General features: G+C 40.3%; 2 protein-coding genes across 6 annotated transcripts in view; one reads left to right on the top strand and one right to left on the bottom strand.

Moving 5' to 3' along the window:
* Window positions 1-23,830, top strand: part of LOC111075423 (semaphorin-1A) — a 126,843-nt gene that overhangs the window by 15,392 nt on the left and 87,621 nt on the right. The gene's annotated exons all lie outside the window — the stretch shown is intronic.
* Window positions 15,847-16,112, bottom strand: LOC111075430 (bomanin Short 3). Its single transcript, XM_022368726.2, has 2 exons — window positions 16,002-16,112; window positions 15,847-15,933 (listed from the first exon to the last, which is right to left on the bottom strand). The coding sequence occupies exons 1-2, from the start codon at window positions 16,051-16,053 to the stop codon at window positions 15,860-15,862; spliced, it is 126 nt and encodes a 41-aa protein (XP_022224418.2). The 5' UTR covers window positions 16,054-16,112; the 3' UTR covers window positions 15,847-15,859.

The raw sequence follows: 23,830 nt of genomic DNA, 5'->3' as shown, positions 1-23,830 counted from the left end.
CAATAGTAGAGAGAACTAGACAAAGAGAGAGAGCGAGAGAGAGTACGAAGCGACCCTAAAAATGTTTTGCTGTAATTAACTTAGATAAACAAAGAGCCACCCACGCGGCGGCCATGGGGACATTCAGAGTCGTCGAGTCTGAGTGCCGCCGAATGGCAGTTGACGATGTTGTGTCCTTGTGTGCCTTGAGACCATCATCCCTCACTGTAAGAAGAGCAGCAGGAAGGAGTCCGTCCGCAGAGAAAGACAGAGAGAGAGAGACGAAGAAGTGGTAAAGAGTGAAGTGGAGGAGGTCCGGTGTGGTCTATGGATTGGATTGGACCCACTTCCGTTCGCGTCTATGGCTGCTGCTGGTGCTGCTACTGCCACTTGGCAGACGGGCAGTTGAGAAAAATGATTGCCTCAAATAAATCATAATTAGGCATGTAAACATTTGACAGATGTGAAGCGAGTCGTCAGTGTGTGTGTGTGCATGGGCAAGACAAAGCGATAACATAAATCGTTGATTGCGTCCAATCCAATCTGCAATCCAAAACCAAAACCAAATCGTGTTCTTTAACGCATAAAAATTCACTCTCCAGCAGCAGCAGCACCACCAGCAGCAATTGGCAGGCAGGCCAAAAGCTTGTACAAATTTATGACCGCAGATACAGAAATTTGTTGGCAAATCTCTGCGCCTGAATTGTGTCCGATAAATCAAGTGGTAAAATATATCAATTTCATTGTTGATTTACATGCATAAATCTGTGGCAGGTATTTTAGCTTTTTGATGTTCGTCCGCCACAAGCAATCGAAAATTATATTCGTGTTAATTTTTGGGTTGCAATTCTATTCATAGAATTATCTATTATCTCTGCTCTGTGGCCATACTTCATATAAGTGTTTTGGACATATTTTTAAACGATTTAAACAATTGGAATTGAAAACGATTAATGTTTTGTAGCACGATAAAATTATATTGTTGATTTATGGGCACATATCGAATCTCTCTCTCTTTCTATCTGCCAGAAAAGCAAGAAAAAGCAAGTGAGAAAAAAGAGAGAAACTAAGAGGCATTCAAGACGTTTGTTGATTCACTTTTGATACAGACTTAAATCAACTAAAAGCACCGACTTGCTGTTAAAGAAATGCTTGTAATCACTTGGCTATCATTGTAATATCGATAGATACAGATTTTTTAAACTGCTGCAAGCCGACGGGGGGTCATCTGGTCAGCGTCTTGTAGAGTTTATCGCTCCCCCACATTGGCTGCTGCTCGTAAATTTTATGGAATTAATTACAGCATCTGTTGTCTGTTGTCTGTTGTCTGCTGTCGCTGTTGCTGTTGCTATTATTATTGCTGTTAATATTGTTTATATTCATTTGTGTGTGCTGTGCTGTTTGCTCTTTTAATTTCTCCGTCTCCGGCTTAATGATGCATGAATTACTAGACGTAGGCGTGTACACCAGGGCACAAAGGCTTAGGGTCGAGGTCAACAATGTTCATGTTGCATGTCATTCGGTCTGCGGTTCATTGACTAGGCCCCACACCCCTCGTCGTCTGGTAATTGATTTCTTACCTCTTTCACCGAATGGCCGAAAAGGAAAACACGGAAAAATATACCCGTAATTACGGGCATTGCTGTCATGTGTGAGTGGAGTACCTGCCCATTGTAAATGATTCAGTTTACGAGTTCTTTGTGCATTCGTAATTGGTTGCGTGCGTGCGAGTCAGAACTTGGGCATCATTATAATTGCCCCTAAAATAGAATTGGTTGAGGGATTTAAATGGGGATTTTCTAATGATCTGAAGATATGATCTTTTGATTTTGAATCATTTTCTAACCAGATTCGTTTCTCCTTTTTTCTCGTTTCAGGTACGTAAATGCTTGAAAAAAAAAAAAAACAAACTGGAAAAACCACATGAATAGAATGTTTTGAATGCAGGTTTGGCTTACAAAACTTTTGCTTGTATTCACAGTTAAAACCTTTTTGCAGTTCTTTCTTCAATGGTGACCCCGACCTTTTTTTATCCCCTTTGACTTTCGACTTTTGTGCTGCAATTTATTTTCAGCAGCTTATCAAATTAAAGTTTTGCGGGATCTTTCCAGCCAGCACTTTTTTTTTTCGGCAGCTTAACCTTGCACCACTCTCCCGCACACACACACACACCCATGGGATACACTTTTCTCTGCTGGTGTTTTTTTTTTTTCCCGTATGAAGTGTCTGAATGTTGTCGCCATTTGCGTTGAATGGCGACAGCAACAATAGGAGCAACAACACTGCGTAATAGAGTCGGTTAGTTGAACCCTGAAACCCCCCCGACTGCCGGTCCAGAAATAGAGGACTTCTCCCCAATTGGCTCTGGCCTGTGAGAGCAGGAGGGAGGGAGGGTGAATTAAGTCTTTGCAGCAGTCAGCACAACAATGGAATGTCGTGCTATCTCTCGGGTGCACAATGTTAGAGTTGCACTTAACTTCAGACACAGGAAAGCAAAAGCAAAAGGAAAGGAGAGGAGTGGAATAGAAAGAGCTCCACAATAAGCACAAGGACAACTGGCGAAACGTTAAGCAGGATGCTGACTACTGACTACTGACTGCTAACTCTCCTCCCATTTTCTCTATGTGTACGAATGTGTACCCCACGACAAAAACAAAAGTCGCATGAACGTTGCATGAAATAGCTGCAACGTTTGCTATTGCCGTTGGCAAAGTCAAGTGCCAGGCGATTTTTCTTACACAATAATACACTTTTGCCTTATTCGCTGACAGGGCTTGCACTCTCATATCCTGTAGGTATGCAGTTGAAAGGTATGATAATTGTATGTAGAGAATATGAAACCACAAAAAGAATACAATTTTTGAGTTCTTTAAAGTATTTTAACGGGCGTAAAAGAAATGAAAGTAAGCTGCGAATACTTAAGAATAATTAATAGTTCAAATACACAAATGAATGACCATCATAAATTTCTAAGAGTAAATCATATTAAATCATTGAATTGTTTCCTACTGAAATTAAAAATAATATTTATATTCAATATAAAATTAGAAGGCGTTTCTGTAGCGATTTAAAGCGCTTGGTACCCAGGTGTTCAATGAGCCAAAGGAAATACAGTGTCTGTTATTTACAATAAAATTATAATGAAAATTCCAAACTTACTCACACACATGCACACGTTAATCGTTTGTCTTTGTGTAATCGATAATTATCGATTAATTAAAGTTAATTGCAATCGATCTACGCCACTTGCTTAATGGTAATCAAAAGGGTCCTAAGCTGAACTCCCACATTCTTTGCTGTAATTTTTCTCACATTCCATTTCATTTGATCTGCGTCTCTCTACGCGACTGACGGGAGGGACAGCACAGCAGTTCTTGCACATGCAGCGTATGACGTCACTTAGCGCAGACAACTGTGATAATGATAAAATTAGATTATAGATGCTTTTCATTTTTCACACCCAACTTGATGCTGCCGCGCCTGCTGCCTCGCCTGCTGCTGCTGCTGCTGCTGGCGCAGCCTCTTTTGTTTGCCATAGAGCAGAGTGGAGCATGGAGCATGGAGTGTGTGGAGCATGATGCGTGATGGCGTTGAGGAGTGTATTTCAATTTATGGCTGCCTGCCTCCCATGTGGAGGGAATTCCATGCGGGTGTTGTTCTGGAAAAATAATTACCATCAAAGTTTTATATTACACACATATGTATTTATTATGGTGGAGAGAGTGGGTGCGGGTGCGGGAGCGGGTGCGGCATTGTGGAGCGGAAGATACACAGAAAGTCAAGTGGAATGAAGCGAAAATTTCCAAATGCATTTGACAGTTTTCTTAAGCGCATTTGTTCTCGCTGGCAACTGGCAAAAGAATTTTCTGAAAGATGCGAAATACAAATTGTACATACGAATGGAGGGGTGTAGAGCGGTGTGGAGGGTTTACCCGTGCAACAGCTGCCACTGTTGTAACAGTTGCTTGCAGCAGCTTCAGTTTCAGCTTCAACACATTTGACGATTATCAAAGTGCCCCCCGGACCATCTTTCTTTCCACAGCTGCTGCTGCTGCTGCCACTGCACCATCGAACAATTTCAATTGAGAAAATTATTTCTATATTTGTCTTTTCTTGTTGGCGCTTCTCTCCGTCTCTATCTCTCTGTTGTCTGTGCAAAATTCGACATAGTTTCGTTAAGTAATTGAATTCAATTGTATCCACAAGTAACCATCGACGACGACTTTGGTATTTTCTGTAAGTGAAGCGAAAGATAAAGTTGGGGCAAATGTACACCCAACTGTCGCCAGCGAAGGCAAGTGGCAAGTGCTTTATGGAGATATCACATACTCATAGGTTTGAGTGTGATATTGATAGGGGAATGTAGGCAAGAACTTCATGCTGAAAATACTTAATAATCAATTGAAAGAAGTTGAAAAAAGGCAAAGAGAAAGACTTTCCTGCTGCTTTCTTATTGTACCAAGATAAGTAAATATTATTTCCATTATTTCTTTTATAATTATTAATCTATTTTACCATCTAGAGATAGCCATGTGTTCCACTGCTTCCATGTTTCAAAGCTCCTCTCAAATATATTCTTCAAACACGCAAATATAATGCTTATTTTCAAAATCGAAATTAAATATTTTTTGGCTTTGTCGAACAGATAAAACCACCGTTTAATTCATTTTGTAACAAAAACCAAAGTAATTCATTCGTAATTCAATCCGTTGCCACTCCTACCCCCTGCTGTCCTTTGCTGTTGTTTCCACAACAATTATTTTCACATTATGTGGGATTTGCCTCCTGCAAATCGAGGGGAAAAAAGGTCCAAAAAATATACAAAAATTAAACAAGCCAAACCATCAAATTAGTGTTAGCCGCAAAGGATTTTCAAAACTATTCCAAACACTGCCCGACAACAGAACACGAGGAAAAACGAGCCAAATGCCATGGAAAATACTAATTACACTACACTAAAAAATAACTTTAACGATGAGTGTCGGGCAATCTTGACGAGGGTAGTGGCAGAAGAGTGCTGTTGGTTGGGAGGGGGCATGGCGCATGGGGCATGGCAACCGCATTGCTATAAAACGAGAAATATTTGAGTGTAAACACAACGTGCAACCATCCTCTGGGCCCTGCTGGGAGAGTGAGGCGCCACACAGAAGTGTGTGTTTTTCAGGGGCGTTGCATGCCACACACACACGCTGCCTGGCTGGCAACGCATAGCCCAGCCCAGCCCAAATACATTTGTATCTCTTTTGAGCTCTCTTCTAAAAGAGGGCGAGACCAAATGTAAATGTCTGCCTGTCTGTCTGGGTCCCCTGCCCAATGCTGGATATTTAAAAGTGCTGGCAGGGTGGCAGGGGGGGGGGGATGCACAAGTTGCAAATGCATTCGACGTGAACGTGTCGAAAGTAAGTTGCAGTTGCAAGTGACAAAATCGCGTTTTGCTACGTGATACAGGCTTTGGCCCAGAGCTCTAAGCCACTCCGAAACGAGACTCTAAGCTACAGCCATACACGAGTATGTCCGCGTATGTAGATACATAGATACACATGTATCTATGGGGCACCGACAGCGCAAACTATTTGTCACGGAATTCCTTCGACACTGGGATTAAGTTCTCGCCTTGCACAACTCCGCGTCTCGAAGATTTACTTTCCAAGAAAACCAAAAGCGAAAAAGAAAAAAAAAAAAGGAAAGGAAAGGAAAAACGCAAAAAGTAAAAGTGTCAAATGATGGCAGGGGCATGTGGCAGGAATTCCCACCTGATTTCCAGATTCTTGTAGTTGCAGCAATTACGGAAAACTTTCTTTACTTTTGTGTGCTGGGGCTTTGACTTCTTGGGGCACAAGTCAAGTGTCCAATTAGGCGTGAAAATGAAAGATTCAGATGGGGTGGGGGGAGGGAAGGCATAAATGGAAAGATAATTAAGGGATATACGGGATTCAACGAAAGCAAAAGAAAGCAAATTCCTTGAGATCTAAAAATAGCTACATAATACTACGACATATGTGCATCTATCTTTATCTATCTGCACTTTACAGCATGCACTCCCCAAAAGTTTTGTGTTCATTTACAGATAAAATAGTTTTGAGAGGAAAACCGTAGCACACTGAAATAAATAAAATAATAAGAAAATAAATAATTAAAAAAAAAACTATAAGCAACAAAATTGCTTAAAAATATATATTAGAAAAAAATTAAGAAATAATAGTAAAAAAATATATTAAGGAAACATTAAAAAATAATAATAATAAATAAATAATACTAATAAATAAATAATAATCATAAATAAATAATAGCAATAAATAAATAATAATAATAAATAACAAATTATTTATAATGATAATAATAATAAAAATATAAAATAAAAATGTCGAAAGAAATCTATCTATAGAAAGGAATATTGAGCGGAGAAACATCCCCAGGAATGACCGAATGGTCATCCCACTAAATCGAAGTCCCGCCACTTCGTATCGTTCTCTCAGCATCTAGGAGAAGTATGTTACAATACTGCCCGCAAATAAGTGTATCCTACAAATTAAGAAAACAAAAAGAAAAGAAAAACTTAAAGAGCAAAGCGAAAAAGATTGCTGTACAGCGGAGTCGTTTACATGAACACAACAAACAAACTACTGAATTGAAAAAGAAAAAAAAAAACGCAAGGAGAAGCAAGAGAAATCGGGGAAAAACCAGCGTGTGACGTTCTGATATGTGGAACACGCCCTATGGATACCACACCCACTGCTGGCCCGGGGGCCAGGCGGCACGGAACTGTAGCGAAAAGAAATAGAAACATGTGTCTACATTCGCATCAGAGCCAAAAGGAAACTCCATGCTCCGTAGCAGTGAGGAGGCAAGGGCCAGCATGCATTAAAAATCCACGCTTCCGGCAGGAGTTTTGCCTCCCCCCCTCTCAGAAAGCCATCACCCACACAACCTACCCTTGCCGCCGCCCCTACCCATTCAGGGTTTCAATAAAAAGATACAAACCAACGCTGGGTGGGGAGGGACGAGAGTCGAGGTATCTAGGGGGAATGGCAAATGCATTTGGAGTGTTTGCGGCAAATGCCAAAATGAAATACATAATAAGAGTACGAGTACTACTGCCTCCTGTCTCCATCCTCCCACCACCCACGTCCTTCGTTTCATTTTGTTATGTGCTGAGTTGCATTTTTGTTTTCGCTGTTGGATATACTATACATACATACATATATATATATACTCGTATCATGACCGATTTAGCTAAGGGAAAACCTCCCTTACCAAATGCTATTTTTTTTATTTCCTTTTATTTATTTTTTTTGGCTGAAAATTTAATACCGCTGGAAGGCATTTTTGGCCGTGTTTCGTTCGAGAGAGATGTTTTGTAATCCGCTTTTAAAATAATGAATGAGCGACAAAAAAAAAAAAAAAACAAAATATCTATAGAAATATTTGTAGAGTTTTTAAGCTAAACTTTTTACTGAAAATGGCCTGTTTGGTTGCCTGCCTGAAGTTTTTATTGGTACAAGCGCTAGAAGCAAATACTCCTCTGGCAATAATACTAGTGTATATTGTTATATGTCTGCTACAATAAATCTCTTGCAGGCGAATCAATAAAACTTGCTAATTTTCCGCTCCAATTAGCAGATTATACTCTCAACAAATCTCGGCAAATGGCGACGTAGGGATAAAAGGAAAATAAGTTTGCACAATGGCGAAACAAGTTCCGAAGGAGCAGCAGCAGCAGCAGCAGCAAAAAAGTTTCCTTCTTCCTTTTTTCGTGTACATGGATTTTAGCCTCGCTCCTCTAAAGAAAGAAATAAAAACATTCAAGACTAGAACCGAGGGCACTGGCCGGATAAGAGAAAAGCCAGTGCTTGCCTTGGATTTTTCTTTTCGGGGCATTCATCGCGTGGGATATCAACGAAGACAGCAAGAAGACTTCATTCTGTTCTGTAGATTGAAGAACTGTGTAAATGTTGCACAAAGCAAAGAAAAACACGGATTAAATTAGGCTTTGCTGGGATGGGAATTGTTTCTGCTACTCCTTCGATATGTTTGTATAATTTTAGGCAGTTTTCCTTGCCCCAGTTAAATGTAACCAATCGATACGATAGTTGATCTAATTCCAAATATTTCTAGATAGTAAATTACTGCTCGTAGAAAATCAAATGCAAATTCCAAGAGTAAGCACTTGGCCAAAAGCTATTTATTTCGGAATTACATCCTGCAATGTGGGTGGGTGGTAGTGGAGGACTCCGCCCCCTTTTCGAACTGTGCAACTTATAAACAAGATTGCAAATTTAATTTAAAGACCAATCCGAATTCTGTTGAACAAGAAGAATAATATTTATCCAAGCCATATATCTATCGTTTCTGTTGTGTTGTGTTGTGCTGTGCTGCTGCAGTGCAACCGTTTTACACACCAGCGGGGGCGGTGTGGTGTGGCAACTTTATAGCTGATTTGTAGCATGCAGCAAGCAATAATTCAATGCTCTATGAAGGTACAGGGAGGGTCGAGAGCTGGCAGCCAGAAGCAGCAGCCCCATCGGTAGAGAGACAAAAGCCTTCCCTTGCTGGACATTCAAACACCTTCGACAATGTCGTTGTCACTAGATGGGAAAGGGTGGGACGAATGGAGTGGAAGTGGCAGTGGCAGTGGTAAGGGGGCAGCAGCAGGCGCCGACTGCTTGCAACTGCAATCTGTCTACCCTGCCAATCTCTCTGTCTGCCTGTCGGTCTGTCGGTCTGTCTCCCTCTCTGCCGTTCTCTCCTGTCTGCTAGCCTGCTCTTTCCCATATTCTGTTTGGACGAAATTCTCGGGGTGAGGATGCAGTGCCGCCTGCCATATGCGTCCTTCTGACGCCAATGCCAATGCCGCCGCCACCTTGAGTGCAGCAGCAGCAGAAGCAGCAATCGGTTGCACCTTTGAAGCGTGTCCGTGTTGCACCACCAACAGCGTCAGCAACAGCAACAATTTGCATAGACAGTCACACTCCATGGGCTGCTTTCATTGATTAGAGATGGCAAAATGTTCAACGATGTTTCAGCTGTAGAAAAGGGAGAGGGGTGCGGGGATGGAGATTCAGGGGAGGCTCTGTTGGGGTTCATTTAGAAATGGATATTATTATTGGAAGCTTAAGCTTGAAATTTGAACGAGGTACCACCCATATGGTGGTGCTTTCTAGGAGAATATAAAAAAATTTAAAAAAAAATTAATAAATAAAATAAAAAAATAAAAAAAATATATAATTAAATATGAATAATTGTATGTAAAGAATTACAGATAAAAAAATGTATAAATAGAAAAAATAATACAAAAAATTAATATAAAGAAAATATATATACATATAATAATAATAAATATTAAACAAAAAAAAAATTAAAAAAAAAAAAGATTTTTAAAATAAAATGTAAATTAATGATAAAAGAGACTAACGTGCGATTGTCACGAGTACATCTCTAACGAAGCATGCCGAATCCAATCCTCTGGTCTCTGGCTGCGTTTCCCTCCCAAAATGCATATGCAACATTGTATCTATATTTGTAAGCAGATGATCTACACCCGCCGCCAGACGGACGGCGGCGAACACACACGCGCTCTCTCTCTCTCTCTCTCTGTGTCTCTTTGCTGCATGTTGCATGCCTCGTTGTGGTGTTTATTTTTTTCCTTTGTGCACTGCAATTTGTTCTGCAACGCTAACATAAACACCCATGAAACCCATGAATCCATCCATCCCTTATTCCCCTTTTGCCAAAGTTCCTTCAACTTCAACTGCAGCTTCACCTTGTGTTGCATTTGGGTTTTTGTCATTGCCATTATAATTGATGGGAATATAATTTTGTTTCGTTGCTTTGCCACCAATTCCCACAATGCACAAACTCTTTGCCGATGCCATCTGATCTCACCATCTCACCCAGCTATCCCTTTTGGCTTTTGGCAAACGGAGTTTTATGCAAATTTTATCGTGCAAATTGCTTTTAATGCATTTTGAATGCAATTTGTGTGTTTGTATGTTTGAAATTGGAGTGCGCCACAGTGCGCCAGCGCCAGTACCATCATTGCCATTGCCAGTCAGCCAGTCAGCCAGCCAGGGAGGTAGCACACAAAAACTCGTAATTGAAACTGAAAGATTTTAATTTAATTTGAGTTTCTGTTTCTCTTATCGCCATCACAGCCCACACAGCTGCCTCGCCTCGCCATCCCTTGGAGGCTATTGTGTGTTGCATTTTTCCCCTCCTCAGAGAGAGAGTGTTGTGCTCTCTCTCTATGTATTTTTAGCTGCAGCATGCGACATGCGGGATGCATGCAACCTTTGTCGTTGCGCCTCTGTTGTGTCTGCCTGCATCTCCACTGCGGTTGGGTGGGGGGGCCATTCATTGAATTGATTTAGATAAAATTCATCCGTGTTTCTGTTTTTGTTGATTACACGCCACGCCACGCACAAGCAGCAGTGGCAGCAGCAGCAGTGGCAGTACCGGCAGCAGCCGCATTCATGCAACTTCATTATGCCAGCATCTCGGCGTCATCATGGGGGATAGATTGAGGTGTCTGCCCCCTGTCCCTGGTGTCGCTGTCAAACGAGCTTGTAAGTGTGTGTCTGGAGCAGGGTTTTTGGGGGGAGGCAGGGTCTGCTGAGATTTATGCGACTCCATACGGCATATGCATAAATCTCAATCTGGCAGTGCCCCTGGAATTGGGTGGCTGTGGCAGGGTGGCCCCATGTGTGAGGTGTGACAAAGACTTTAATTTGATTTAAGGAATAACATTGATTCCCCGTATTGATTTGACTGCATATACACATTCCGAGCGCATCATTATTTGGCTGTTTGAACACCTGTCTCTCGAACACTATTAATTCGAAGCTCTCTCACGGATTCTCTTGTTCTTCAGCCATGTCCGAGTGTCTAATGACCTTTATGCTCGTCATTATCTGCATTAGCCTTAAAGCATTTTGAAATAAGTTCTTAATCTGATTAGGGGTCTGGTCTATGGTCTCTGGGGGCAATAAGCTCCACAGAGTAGCGCACTGAACATTTTCTGCGCTTTGTGTTGCGCGAGACCCCTGGAGAGCTAAGGATTCAGCACCCCCCACCCCCACCCATTACCCCCGTGCCGCCAAACAATGGGCAATCAAATTAAATCCACACTTCATTGTGGGATAATGAAAGACTTCCACTTCCACTCCACTTCCCCCTACCCCTGCCTGCTGGCCATAAAAACAGTCTCTCTGGCCAAATGATGTTAATGAAATTAACGCCAAGTTATGGCCAACTTTTGAGCAGATGACTTACCTGTTACGGGATTATGCTTAACTTTTGTTGGAAAATCAAAAACTTTTAATCACACACACACACAGAGAGAGAGAGAGAGAGTGAGAGCGAGTGGGGTCTTCTGTTGTCCATAGTTGCCATGGCCACACATACCACACCACATCTAAAAAAAAAATGGGGATTTTCCTTAACAGATAAAGTAATTTTTTAATCCTCTGCTCGGGTTACCACTCGAATCCACATCCACACTGGCACTGCTGGGGCGACCTTTTATAACCTTCAAATGAGCAGCAAGCAGTTGTGTGGGTGGGGGCGGGGAGAATGGGAATCCAAATAACAATTTAATTATGAACATACTCTGGCTTTTGCATCTTCTCCTCTCTTTCTCTGTGGTGTGTATGTCCCAATACGAATTCAAGGACAAATTATAGCCATAAAGTTTGCGACGCGTCGGCAGCAGGCAGCAGGCAGCAAGGCAGCAGCATCAGCCTCTGGGATAAGCTAAGAGCTCATTAATGTGACATTCATGGTGGCTGGATCTGGAGCTGGAGCCTTCTCTCTTTGGCAAGAACATAAAATGAGCCCAAAACTCTATCAGGATATCAGTCCCAGGACTGGGACTGGGACTGGGACTGGGACTGAGGCTGCTCCCAGTATCCATTTAAATTGAGTGCACACACAACAAATTGTTTATGGGCGTGTGCTGTGCTGTGCATCTCTCGCTCTGGGCCAGAGCCGAGCTGTGTCGTCTGTGAGGTAATTAACGTGGCCGGAATACACCCCACTCCACCCAAAACAGCCCCGGCAGTAAAATAATCAAAATTAGCCAGAAAACGCCATCATCGTTTTGGGGTTTTTCATTCCTGGGACGGCCAGCAGTTTATTTTTGCTTGCACTAGAGGGGACCTGCTGCTGTCCCGCTGGCAACGCCATGTGAATTATAAAGGGATTTGCCTTAAAAGTGTGTTCGGAATGAGCTCCCAAACATTAGAGGTAAATTCTCCACACAGGGGCTGGACATTATCGTTTAAATTGGGGAATGAAATTAATGGAAATATACGGTAAATATATATGTAGATGTTTGGTTTTGATTGCTATAATTCTTAATTATTTGCTGAATTATTTTTAGAAGCAAAAAAAATGTGTCAAAATTCGGCAAATAATTTTAAAAGTTTTCCTATTCCTTTTTCTACAATTTATTTAATAATAGAAAACAATTCTTCTTTTAAGTTCACAAGTCCAAAACCGTATTTTATCCAATTTCTTCACGTACGTGTATCTGTGTATTTTATTTATTTTGAAAAATAGCTAAAAACAAGCTCCGAGAGAGGCCTTTTCGTGTGGCTGAATTTATGTTTACCCGTCGCTCTAATTAAATTTAATATGCATATTGCCAAGGTATTTGAAGTGGCCAGTGTCCAGGACACAGAGAAACCCGACCAAAGAACCGCAACCAGTTCGAAGGGGGTTGAAGCAAAGGACGGAAGGAAGGAAGGCAGGCAGGGAGAGACCACCCTTGCGGTTGGTCTGCCCGTGTGTGTGTGTGTGTGTATGGGTAATAAATTTGATTAGTAGGATTTACGGGCAGGCCAAAAGACGGGACTGGGACCCTACGTTAACGCCAAATGTTTCTCGGTGCAGTAAATTTTATGCTAAACAGCAAAAGCAGAAACAAAAAGATGGTTGAATGTTGTTGGTCCGTTCAAAGGAGTTTGTTGGCCTTTTCTTTACTCGTTTGTCCGTGTCTTTTCTACTCTTTTCCTCTTTTTTTTCCCTCTACGTTTAACGAGTTGTTACAATAAAATGTTTATTGCATGCTTTATGGCGCTCACTTGTTTGGTATTTTCATTGCTCCTTTTTTGTTTTTTTTTTTGTTTGCTGCTGCACGACAGACAGAAACGGAAGTGCACAGAAAGTTCAAAAGAGAAATAGGTTCGGAGTTAAGGAACCAAAAACTTGAAAGGGTTTGCCTCTAGCCCGACTTCTCATCAGCATCTCTGGGGCTGCCAAAAAGTATGCAACACATCGACGACCTCATCATTAACGTCATTATCGGGTCATAAAGTCAAAAGGAGAAAAAAAAAAAAATACCCACAAATGATGCCAAGCATCGGTCGTCGTCGTGAAGTGGCGTCGAAATGGCCAAAGATTTGGGCTCCTTGCTGTGGCTGTGGCTGCGGCTGTCAGCCTGCTGTGAGGCTGCTCTGCTGCCATTTTGCCAAACTCTGAAATGCAGTCAATGCCTCCTGGATTTGCCATTCACTCTCCTCCTGCCCCTACACTCATTTACAGCTAAATTATGCGCATTGGGCTGCTGCTTTTGGTATTGAAATTACGAGTATTTCTACACCCACACTCGGTTTTTTTTTTTTTTGGCTGCTGCCGCTCGTTTGGTTGCTGCTGCTGCTGCTGCTCTGATGATGATGATGATGGGCACCCCCTGCCTTTTGTGTGCTTGTGGTTCTAAAGTGAAAGGGAATTTTTTGTGTGCAGACCAAAATAAAAAGAAAACCCACAAAATGCATTTTGATGATTTGCGCTGCTGGGACGTAAATCTACATTCGCAATTCTGCCAGAATATCCCGAAATTTAGAGCGAATGCAGTGAGATGTTGGAAATGAATGCTTGAAAAAGTGCCAAAGAGCACAGCCTTAACGCTTTTGATTGTAAGAGATTTTATATGCGTTTAAATAAATTCTATTTTAAGGCTTTATCAATGTGTAAATGAACAGGGTTTTAATGTGCATCTTTTATCTCTTTCATTGCAGGTAAGCTTCGATGAACAGACGTCTAAGAAGGAGATTGTAACCATACTTAAATGGGGTTATTTGTGTATGTAAATATGAGCATACATTTACTGAGTGTTAATCATCTACTTGAATATTGTTTTATGCATTGAGTCGCAATTGTTTTATATTTTTACTTATTTATATTTATATCTTGATCTTTATATCATCTCTGAGCTTTGCTCTGCTCTTCACTTGCTCTCTTAACGACAAAAAACAACAACAATGCTAACGCAGGGGAATTTGCTTTGTTTTGTTTTGTTCCTTTTGTTGTTCCAGGGGAATTGTTTTGTTCTTTTTTTTGTCCCTCGTACTCGATTGATTGTGTCGACAACTGGAACCGGGAATTTCAATACTCAAGCATCGCTGCTAATCTCACGCAATGCTCATTGCTCTCTCAATTGCTTTATAGCATTGCTCTCACAGCAAAAGCGGCAACATAGCGACCACAGAGCTCTCTCGCTCTTGGGCCACGCTCTCAGAAAAGGGGCTGTCCATATATTACGTAATCACGTTTTCGATGATTTTTGACCCCCTCCCCCCCCCTGATAATCAAAAGTAATCATTCAAGGAACCCCCCCCCCATGATTACGTAATCACAAGAAAAAAGATATAAATATATAAATTTGGTTGCATTTGGTACTTACTGGCGGAATAATCAGCGCGAAATAAATTTTTGAATAAATACTTTCAATAAAAAAAACTCTTTAAAATGATAACGTAATCATTGTCCAAGACCCCCCCATCGCCATGTAATCAAACATAATCATTTCCTTGACCCCCCTCCCCCCATAGGTGATTACGTAATATATATACGACAGCCCCAAAGGCGAACCAAGAAACGAACCAAAAAATCTGCACACAGATAAAAAATGTATCAAAAAATTACACAGCTAAGATTCAACAAAACTTTCCCTATTCCAGTGGTTTATTCATTCAATCTACATATGAAAGAAATCATCACCCAATCAACATTGAGTTGCAGCCAGCCACACACACAACCCTCACACCTTTATGGATGTGTGTGGATATCCTTATATACGAAGTGGCAATCGATTTCATGATTCATTATTCCCCACACAGCAAATTGGGATTTATGAGCACTTAAATAAGCTTCATTTCGCTGCTCAAATTATCTGAATGAACTGATGAAATTATAATTTCCGACCAGCAATATATATACATATTAAAATAGCGCATTAATTATTATGCATTTTTAAAGAGGCGCGCAACGGGGAGGAACACTTGAAAAATATGCGACACATTTTCAGCATTCAGTTTGGTGGTTCAGGGGGGGTTCGGCTGGGCTGGGAAAATGCTAATAAATCAATGCAAATGCCAAAAGCGGCAAAAAGAAAATCGCAATCAATGACAGCAAACACCTACCGACATACCTCTGCCAGAGAGAGGGCAGCAGGACTGTGTGTATGAGTGTGCGCGTGTGGGGCTTTGGGGGCTCTGACAGAGGCATTAACATAACAGTTATGTGCATATTAAGTGTACATTATGTTCCTTAATCCAGACAATAAAGCACCCAACAGTGCGGCAGCAGAAAATTAATGAAATTATGCAACAACTTTACAACAAATCAATGAAAGGAAAGCCTACCCCATTCGGAGCTGGCTACACTGCAACAAGAGCAAGCGAAAATGTTAATGCCACATGGCCACAGGCAGCCACAGGCAGCTCGTACAATCGCGTATTGGAATCAGGTCAGAGATTAAATAGAAATATATGTTTCATTCACCATCCATAGAGATTAGTGTGGGAATTTTATTTTGTAAACGTCAGAGCAAAAAGTCGTTAGGAATGTGTGTATGTGATTATATATATTGTGTATGCCAGGCTCATTTTCCGCCACGCACATTGCAAACGCGGCAATCTCCGTTGATTATGACATTTCCCGGATTCAGAGGGGTAGCTAAAAAAAACAATAAGAATATTTTAAATAATTGAATTTAATTTAGTTTAATTTTTGTGTATATTTACCATTAGCCAGAGCCAAGAGGCCGAGCACAAGAGCAAGCGATAGGAATTTCATCTTGGAAGATACTGTAACAGAAGCTGGAACTGAACTGATGCCTGGACCAGTCGCATCCATTGGCTTTTATACGCTGGCTGCCTTCACCACGATCGTTTTGTTATCAGGGAAAACCGCATTATTGCTTCTATGGGTGGATTTGCCCCAGCCCGTCTGTGAAATTCCCCACACAAGTGTAATCTCATAGAAACAGAGATTCGTTTCTCAAGTATCAGATTCAATTAGCAGCAGTGCAGTTGGGGGGAGGTCAATGTAAAACCTGTTTGCTAATCGCTTTTGATTGACATGCGTTCCATGGAATCATAAAGTATCTGATACATTCAGCTAATACCCAACGATGAATGCGTTTAAACCGGTTCAAAGAAATTCGCTTGGAACTTGTGCAGCTAATTTGTTATGGCTTTCACGTGTGTTCTAAGAACTCTCTTGGCATAGAACGTGCAATGAGTATTCTATATTTTTGGATAAAGAAACTAAAGAACACAGAGATCCAAGTTTTAGATTATTAAATATTTATTTAAAGTGTTTTACTTCGCTTTAAAATCAAACATGATTTTCACTTTTCTATTTTTTGGCAATAAATAAATATTAGTAGCCACTTTTTGTGGCTGGCACGTATTTAACATTTTCCACTGGTCATTGATTTCCGATTTCTGGTGACTTTGAGATATCGCACTTCCAGATTTTGGCATCTGGCCTGGGTGTGGGGCTGTGGGTTAACCAAAACACTTTTTAGCTTTTTTCAGTTATTCCTTTTCTAGTTATTATTTTTACCATTCTTCTGCCACTGCCGCACCGACTAAAAACAACGCCATGAGAAGAACCATTGCAAATTGTACAAATATTTTCATTTTAAATATAAAATATTTCTTTGATATTATTTATGGTATTGTTTACTGAACTGTAACTTAAGTTGAACTGATTTCAGTGACCGCTGTATAAGGAACTTATATATGAATATAAATTTATATAAATTTTATCCCATATGATGTATGGTTTGGCTCTTATCGGAGTGCAAATTCTCTAGGGTAATTGTTCTTTCTGCATGCAAAAAGCTTTTGCAATAAAAATCCGAGATTTCAGGGAAACATATCATTACTTTCATTGTTTCATTGCTCGTTAGTTTTATATTTCTCGCCCGTCGATGATTCAGAAAATTGAGAGAAATAATATGAGAGGGGAATACGTACTTCATATTGCGTAGTTTTTGTGTCCCTAGAGTTGAGGAATTTTGCATAGAGCTGGCATGAAATTCCAAGCTTAATTCCATGAATTTTTTGGGCTACTCAGTTTGGGTTTTGTGTTTTTCCCTTTCTGCAAGAGCTAAAAATAAAATCATTCAAGCATTTATTCAACAATTTTTACGGGTATTCCTCGTGGCAATAATCAGTGCTTTAACTCACGTTTTCCATCTAAATGAAAATTGCAATGCAATGGCCAAAGTGAAAACGAATTTCGCTTATTTTAGGGAATTGCGGAACGAGGGCAAATAAATTGTGGGGATGTGCAATGGGAAAGCGAGAAGAAATGTAAGCAAACATAAATCAGTTCATCATCAGAGACGACTCCCTCCCGCCACTAGTTCCTGTTCCAGTTTTGCATATCGTATCGACAATTTTACTTGTTGTTTGCAAATCGAATACCAAGTGAACTACGAGCAGAAATTTTTGCAATTTTCTCCGCACCTAGTGCAAAGTATCTGCGATGGTTTTTTCTTACTTTTTTTTTTTTGCTATATGCAGGAATAAACGTAATTCGTTAAAATCAAGCAAGGGCAAAAAAAATCCACGAAGCAAATTAAATGAGGGAGAGTCGTCTCAGTGAGTGGAAAAGGAGTGGAAATTGAGGAGAATGCTGGGGGAGAATGATGAATGCGAAAGGGGAGCGGGGAACAACTTAAAATTGTGCTGGAAATCAACTAAAAATTGGGGTTCGCTGTGCTACTATTTTTATATATTTAAATTTATTTTTATTTGCTTTTTATTTTGGTTGCGTCAGGCGGGTGGAGAGACATGAAAAGCTCAGCGAAAAATTGCAATGCACTTTCATCGACTTCACCTTTTCAGTTGGAGTAGGGCTTAATTTATTTTATTTTCCATTGTATTTTCGTGTCTTCTTCTTTTCGTTGCTGTCTGAAACTCCTTCTTTCCGTCAGTTCTTTCTGCAATTTATGTGCATACAAAATGAGTCCAACAAAAAAGAGGAGAAAGAGAAAACTTTTTAAGTGCGAAAGTGCGCTTTTGTGCCACAGTGCCACGGAGGGCGGTGTAATCTGATTTTCGAGCAGTTGGTTCATTAACAACGGCATACAAATACAATAAATAAATTAAAAAAGATTATTATTATTATTTAAAATATAGTTATTTTGAAATTTATGTTTTTCTACCATTTATTTTATTTATTTTGTATTGAATAATTTTAAATATATTTTACTTAATTTTATAGCATACTCTAGGGCGGACGATTAAATCTCTAAAAACATTTCTTGGGGAATGTAATGACCCATTTAAGAAGTTTGTTTCTCCATAAATAATTCTTAAGTCCAACTGCAAATAAGTTAGGAAACATCTCTGCCCTATTTACACCTCCTCTTTCATCCTCCAAAACTCTTCCCTGGAGACAATTTAATTTCATTTCTCATTTGTGTCAATATTTATCAAAGACAATGTTCTGCCTTGAGTTCCGCTGTAAAGTCCATTAGCCTAGGTCTATGTCTATTAAATTAGAATGGAGAGAATTCATCTATCTATTGGAATGATTCATCTTGAATGACAGCCATGGCATATTTTAATTTCAAACTTGTACGAAAAATGATAAATGTTCTCATCAAATTGATAATGAAATATACATATGTATGTATATTGGAGAGAAAGATATATATGTGTATATGTATTTGTATATAGACTGCTGTTAGAGCTCTTTAATCAAATTACGACACAGGACACACCAGGCAAGGCATCCTTGCAGTTCTCGCTCAGACAATAAAGTTAATTAATTTACTGGGCCTCCTCGACTTGGGTGTTGGGTTGGAACTCGGGGTCTGGTCCACTTGGTGTGGTTTGCCTTTGGCTGGGGGTGGGACTGGGGCTGGGGGTTTTCGTGTGGTGCCAAAGTGACAGGCGCTGGGGGAATGTCAAGCTCTGGCCAAAAGTGCATCGATGTCGTGTGGCGTGCGTGCATGTGCAGTAAATTAAATTTCATTGGACAGACTCTTTGGCAGCTCTGACAATCTGCAGTTAATACGAGTGAGTACTCTCCCGCATGGCCACAGCACACTGGGCACTCTGAGCGATTGTTTAAATGCCTTGGCATCCTTTGGCGGCCCCGACTAAATATGCAAATCACGCAACAAAATTCGATTATAAAATATTAATTTATTAATTTGCATACCATTCTGGCCTGCCCACAGCCCCCCCACTGCCAATGCCTCGTTCTAATCCATTCATAAATCAAAGCGAGACCTGTTAATGTCCTTTATATTTAAAGGACCTCCCATATACATTTACATGGCCCTTCATAGCCTCATCTATGTGTATAATCGAATGCGCTGTTGTCACTTTTCATGCCACAATTTATGTTAATTTAGTTGTTGAACCTTTCTTGAACCCAGAAAATGGACCCAGAACACCCAAAAAGAGCCAGCCATTACGCACACACACACACACACACACACACACACACTTGCACAATACATGAATAGATTGGGATGATGGGGCAACAATCCATTAGTGGGTTACTAACGGCACACGGCCCAGCCCCCTGGCCGCCATTTTGTGGCAACAACTGCAAATCAATGCTCTGACATGTGAAAAATGGCAAGTCAGGGCCATAACATACGCTCTACCAGGGACAAAGTGAGGGTATTATGATTTAGGGCAAACGTTTGTAAAGTTTAGAAAACAAAGAAAATTTCTCAACGGATTTGATTTGAATCCACAGTCGATAGTAGCCTCGCCTTCCACTGCTAAGCCACACTGGGACAGATATTACGATGTGCAGAAAGAAAAGCTTTTTTTTCATACGGGAAAATTAAACATATTTTACTTACTTTATATATAATTTATATATGTTTCAAGCAATCTACACACATATCTACTTATCTTTCTATCTATCTATGCATTTTTGAGGGTATCTAAAACCTCGACACCCACAGTGGTAACCTGTCCTTGCTGTTGTTGCTGCTGCTGGCTGATGCTTTTGTTGAATGTCTATTATAATATTGCCATATTATTTTATGCATGCAACTGTGTGTCTCTGTGTGTGTCTATGCTAAGTGTGTGGCACACACACGCACACACAGATATTTTGTGATTGTGTCTGCATTTTTGTAATCAAGCTCATGATAAATCGTTTGCGCAAAATTTATTGAGTTTTTGCATGACATTACCAGGAGCGACAGCAGCTGCAGCACGAACACAGACAAACCCCACATAATAAGAATGATGGCAGAGATCGCAGAGTCCTCGTGCGAGTGGTCCTATTTTTTTTGGTTGTCCCTGCCCTGTTCGTTTTTGGCTGTCGCTGCCATTTTATCTCCGCCATATATCCATATATTCGTATGCATATCCATATCCGCTACATCTCATCCCCTTCCTGTGTGCTACTTATAATTTTGGGCACACAGAATGTGAATTCTTAAATTTCAACTCGTTTGCGGTGGGATAATGGCTTGTGCATAAATGTCTAACACTTTATTCAATTCGATTTTTGGGCATACAAATGGTTACCATATTTCAATACCCCCCCCAAAGATACCTTTGCCTTACACGAAAAAAGAAATATTACTAAAAGCAATTGGAAGTTCCAATGATAATTGAAAGTTCATTTACAGAATGCAAATCGAAGCAATTATTTCTTGTTACCCATTTGACAAACAGATAAAAATCAATTTTCATCCTGCCGTCCTAGGCATTGCATCCGAAATGCAAATTGCAGAATTGAATCAATGTATGTATGTATGTTTGTATGTATGTGTGTGTGTACTTCTTTCTGCATAGTATTTTTTGGTGCATGTTCATCGGCATCGGCAGCATCCTTATCGTGTTTGTCCAGCTGCTGCTGCTGCTGCTGCAGCAATTGCTTTGCAATGAAAACGAACCGAAAAATATCTCTAGAACACATTTCTCATGTAAACCAATCGCAGTTAGATATATTGTACATATAAATAAATTATATATATATCTGCTCGAATGTGTAATTGATGAGCGAACGCTGGATTGTGTTTGGGCTGAGGATGTCTGTGCATTTTCCTTGAATTTTTCCTGCCTCTTCTACGGAATGATTGATGACCAAAATGATTTCCATTGAATTTTCGTTTTGTTTTATTTTTGTTTTGACCAATTTTTAATAGAGATAACGCAAACATTTTTCCCAAATTGTAAAACATTTCACAAATGTACATATGTATGTGTGTGTATTTTTAATGCATAGAAATATTTATATATTTTTGAGAGGCGTGTTGGGCGGCTCTTTGATGCCATTAAAAGCCATTAACATGCCTTAACACTTTTACTCTGATTTTATGATTCTAAGCTACAAAATTTATGCTAAAATCATTTGGATATATATTTTTCATATTTTATTTATTGCTCGTGATGATGTGTGATTTAATTTAATATTTGTGGGTAAATTTTTGGAAAAGGAGAAAGAAATGAAACTTAAAGTTTCGTTTATTTAAATAATGAATATAAATATTCATCAAATGTGAATTATTAAATTAATTATAAATTTATTTTGTTGATTATTGCTCGGAAAACAGTCGCGCGGTAAGCATATTTTATATTTATCTCACATGTTAGCCCAACTAAAGGGAGTTATGTAGGGGGAGAAATGCTTCACTGGAGTGTAAAATTACGAAATGTTTTACATGCGGATTAAGTCATTAGAGCCAACACTGCCCCTTAAAAGTAGAGGGAGAACCAACTTCACTCTCTATCTGTGGATTTGGGCTACCATACACTATCGTAAACACACTCGAAACAAGTGGCAGATGGACATGGAGCTGGACAACGGGCACTCCATCCTAGAAGCTTGTCGTCAATAAAGATGAACTTATGAGTGGAGGAAACCCTTGACTTATATGGGTTATTATGCCGCCCATTCCATGCCATACGCTCCCCGCTCTAGAGATGAATTTTATTTATGAAATATGGCAAGAGTGAGTCCAAAGTCCGAAGCCAAAAACCAAATGACAAATGAGTGCACTGTGAAGTGGGTGGAGGCTGGTGGCTGGGGTGTCTGGGGGAATGGAATCCAGTCGTCTGGCCCTGCTCTTGTGGTCGGTCATTGTGCCAGTGCATGGGCATGAATGAAAACTATTAGCCGGACATGTTGACTGCCAACGTTGGCTGGGGGGAGAGCGGGCGATTTTTGGTGTAGAAAAAGAACATCATTGTGCAGTTGTTAGATGACTCCCCGTACAGACAGACGAACCAGAGATGGACCTACACCAGGACCCAGGAACTGCATATGTCCACTGCCAGACGGAGAACAAGTTTTTTGGTTTTTACACCCGAATGAACCATCCCCCCGCCCCAAAAGCCAAAGCCGTACCCAGGGGGTCAGGAAATGATACAAAAGCCATGCACCAAGGCAGCAAATACGAACAAGTGCTCCCAAACAAGAAAACAAAAAAACAAACGGCACACCCAATCCCCATTATGTGATGGTGGCGGGAGTGTGTGGATGGATGCATCATCCGGTGTCTGTTGGCCATGTATGTCGTGTCGCTAATGTCGCGCTCCCTATGTAACAACGACAGCAGCAGCTACAGCAGCAGCAGCCGTTTTGTGGACAGCAGAAATATTTTCTGTCATCGTTGGGATATGGTCATGGTCAAAGGGGTCTCCTAATGCAATCGCAGCTAAGGATTTTAAGTGGGGGTTTTTTTAGCCTGTCTTTAAAGCCAAAATTGAGTTTGGAAGTGTCTTCAAAATAAAGAATAAAATTATATTTAAGATTTATCGAGTTATTAAGTAGTTTATACAAAAGATATACCTAAACTTTTGCCTTTAGAAAGTGTTAAGTGTGTTCCCCAAACGGATTTCTGATTGATTTAATTTCAAAGTTCTTTACATAGGATCCCCTTAAAATTATAAATATTTTCTGACTATTTATATATATTATTTAAATCTCTCTGCTCCGCACAAATCGTATTCCATTCAAATGGTTCAACTCCTAACCATTTCTGTTGCAACATTTGCAAATTCTTTGATTGCCACTCTGGCGCTGATTGCGCTTCATCCTCTTCAGCTAAGCCACACTGAGAGAGGGAGAGGGACAGACAGGGAGACGGACACCAACAGTACATATTCCATTTTTATGTTCATATAAATACGATGGCACACATCATATAAAGAGCTCTCTGAATGGTTTGAGGATGAAAAACAAACCCCACAAAAAAAAAAAAATGGCGACAAAAAATATCACATAAAAAAAAGGGCGAACAAAAAATATTTGTTTGCCTTATTAAAATTCCATGCAAATTCGCTTATGGCGACTACAGTGGGCGTAATCCTCCATTGCTGCCATGCAACATCATGTACTATATGTGTGTGCGTGTGTGTGTGTGTGGCAACAATTGTTTCGGCTGCAGAACGGCAACGAAACGAAGGAAAATAAGTGAAAACCTAACGAAAAGTTATTTCATATGCGCGCCAGACAAAACAGTGGAGCAACAACCCTCGCATCCACAAGCAAAAATAAATGTAAAGGGAACGAGTATTCGAGACGAGCCAAGGACTTTTCCTCCACAAGCACCACAAGGGATGCGGTAGGG

The sequence above is a fragment of the Drosophila obscura genome, unplaced genomic scaffold, assembly GCF_018151105.1.
Source record: "Drosophila obscura isolate BZ-5 IFL unplaced genomic scaffold, ASM1815110v1 contig_179, whole genome shotgun sequence".
NCBI classification, from domain to species: Eukaryota; Metazoa; Arthropoda; class Insecta; order Diptera; family Drosophilidae; genus Drosophila; species Drosophila obscura.
This window is presented reverse-complemented; position numbering and strand designations above follow the sequence as displayed.

Bases quoted from the DNA above. Each gene is read 5' to 3' on its own strand.
- LOC111075430 (XM_022368726.2), bottom strand. From the start codon at position 16,053: ATGAAATTCCTATCGCTTGCTCTTGTGCTCGGCCTCTTGGCTCTGGCT. The intron at 15,934-16,001 runs GTAAATATACAC...TGTTTTTTTTAG, and splicing joins CCTCTTGGCTCTGGCTAATG to CTACCCCTCTGAATCCGGGA.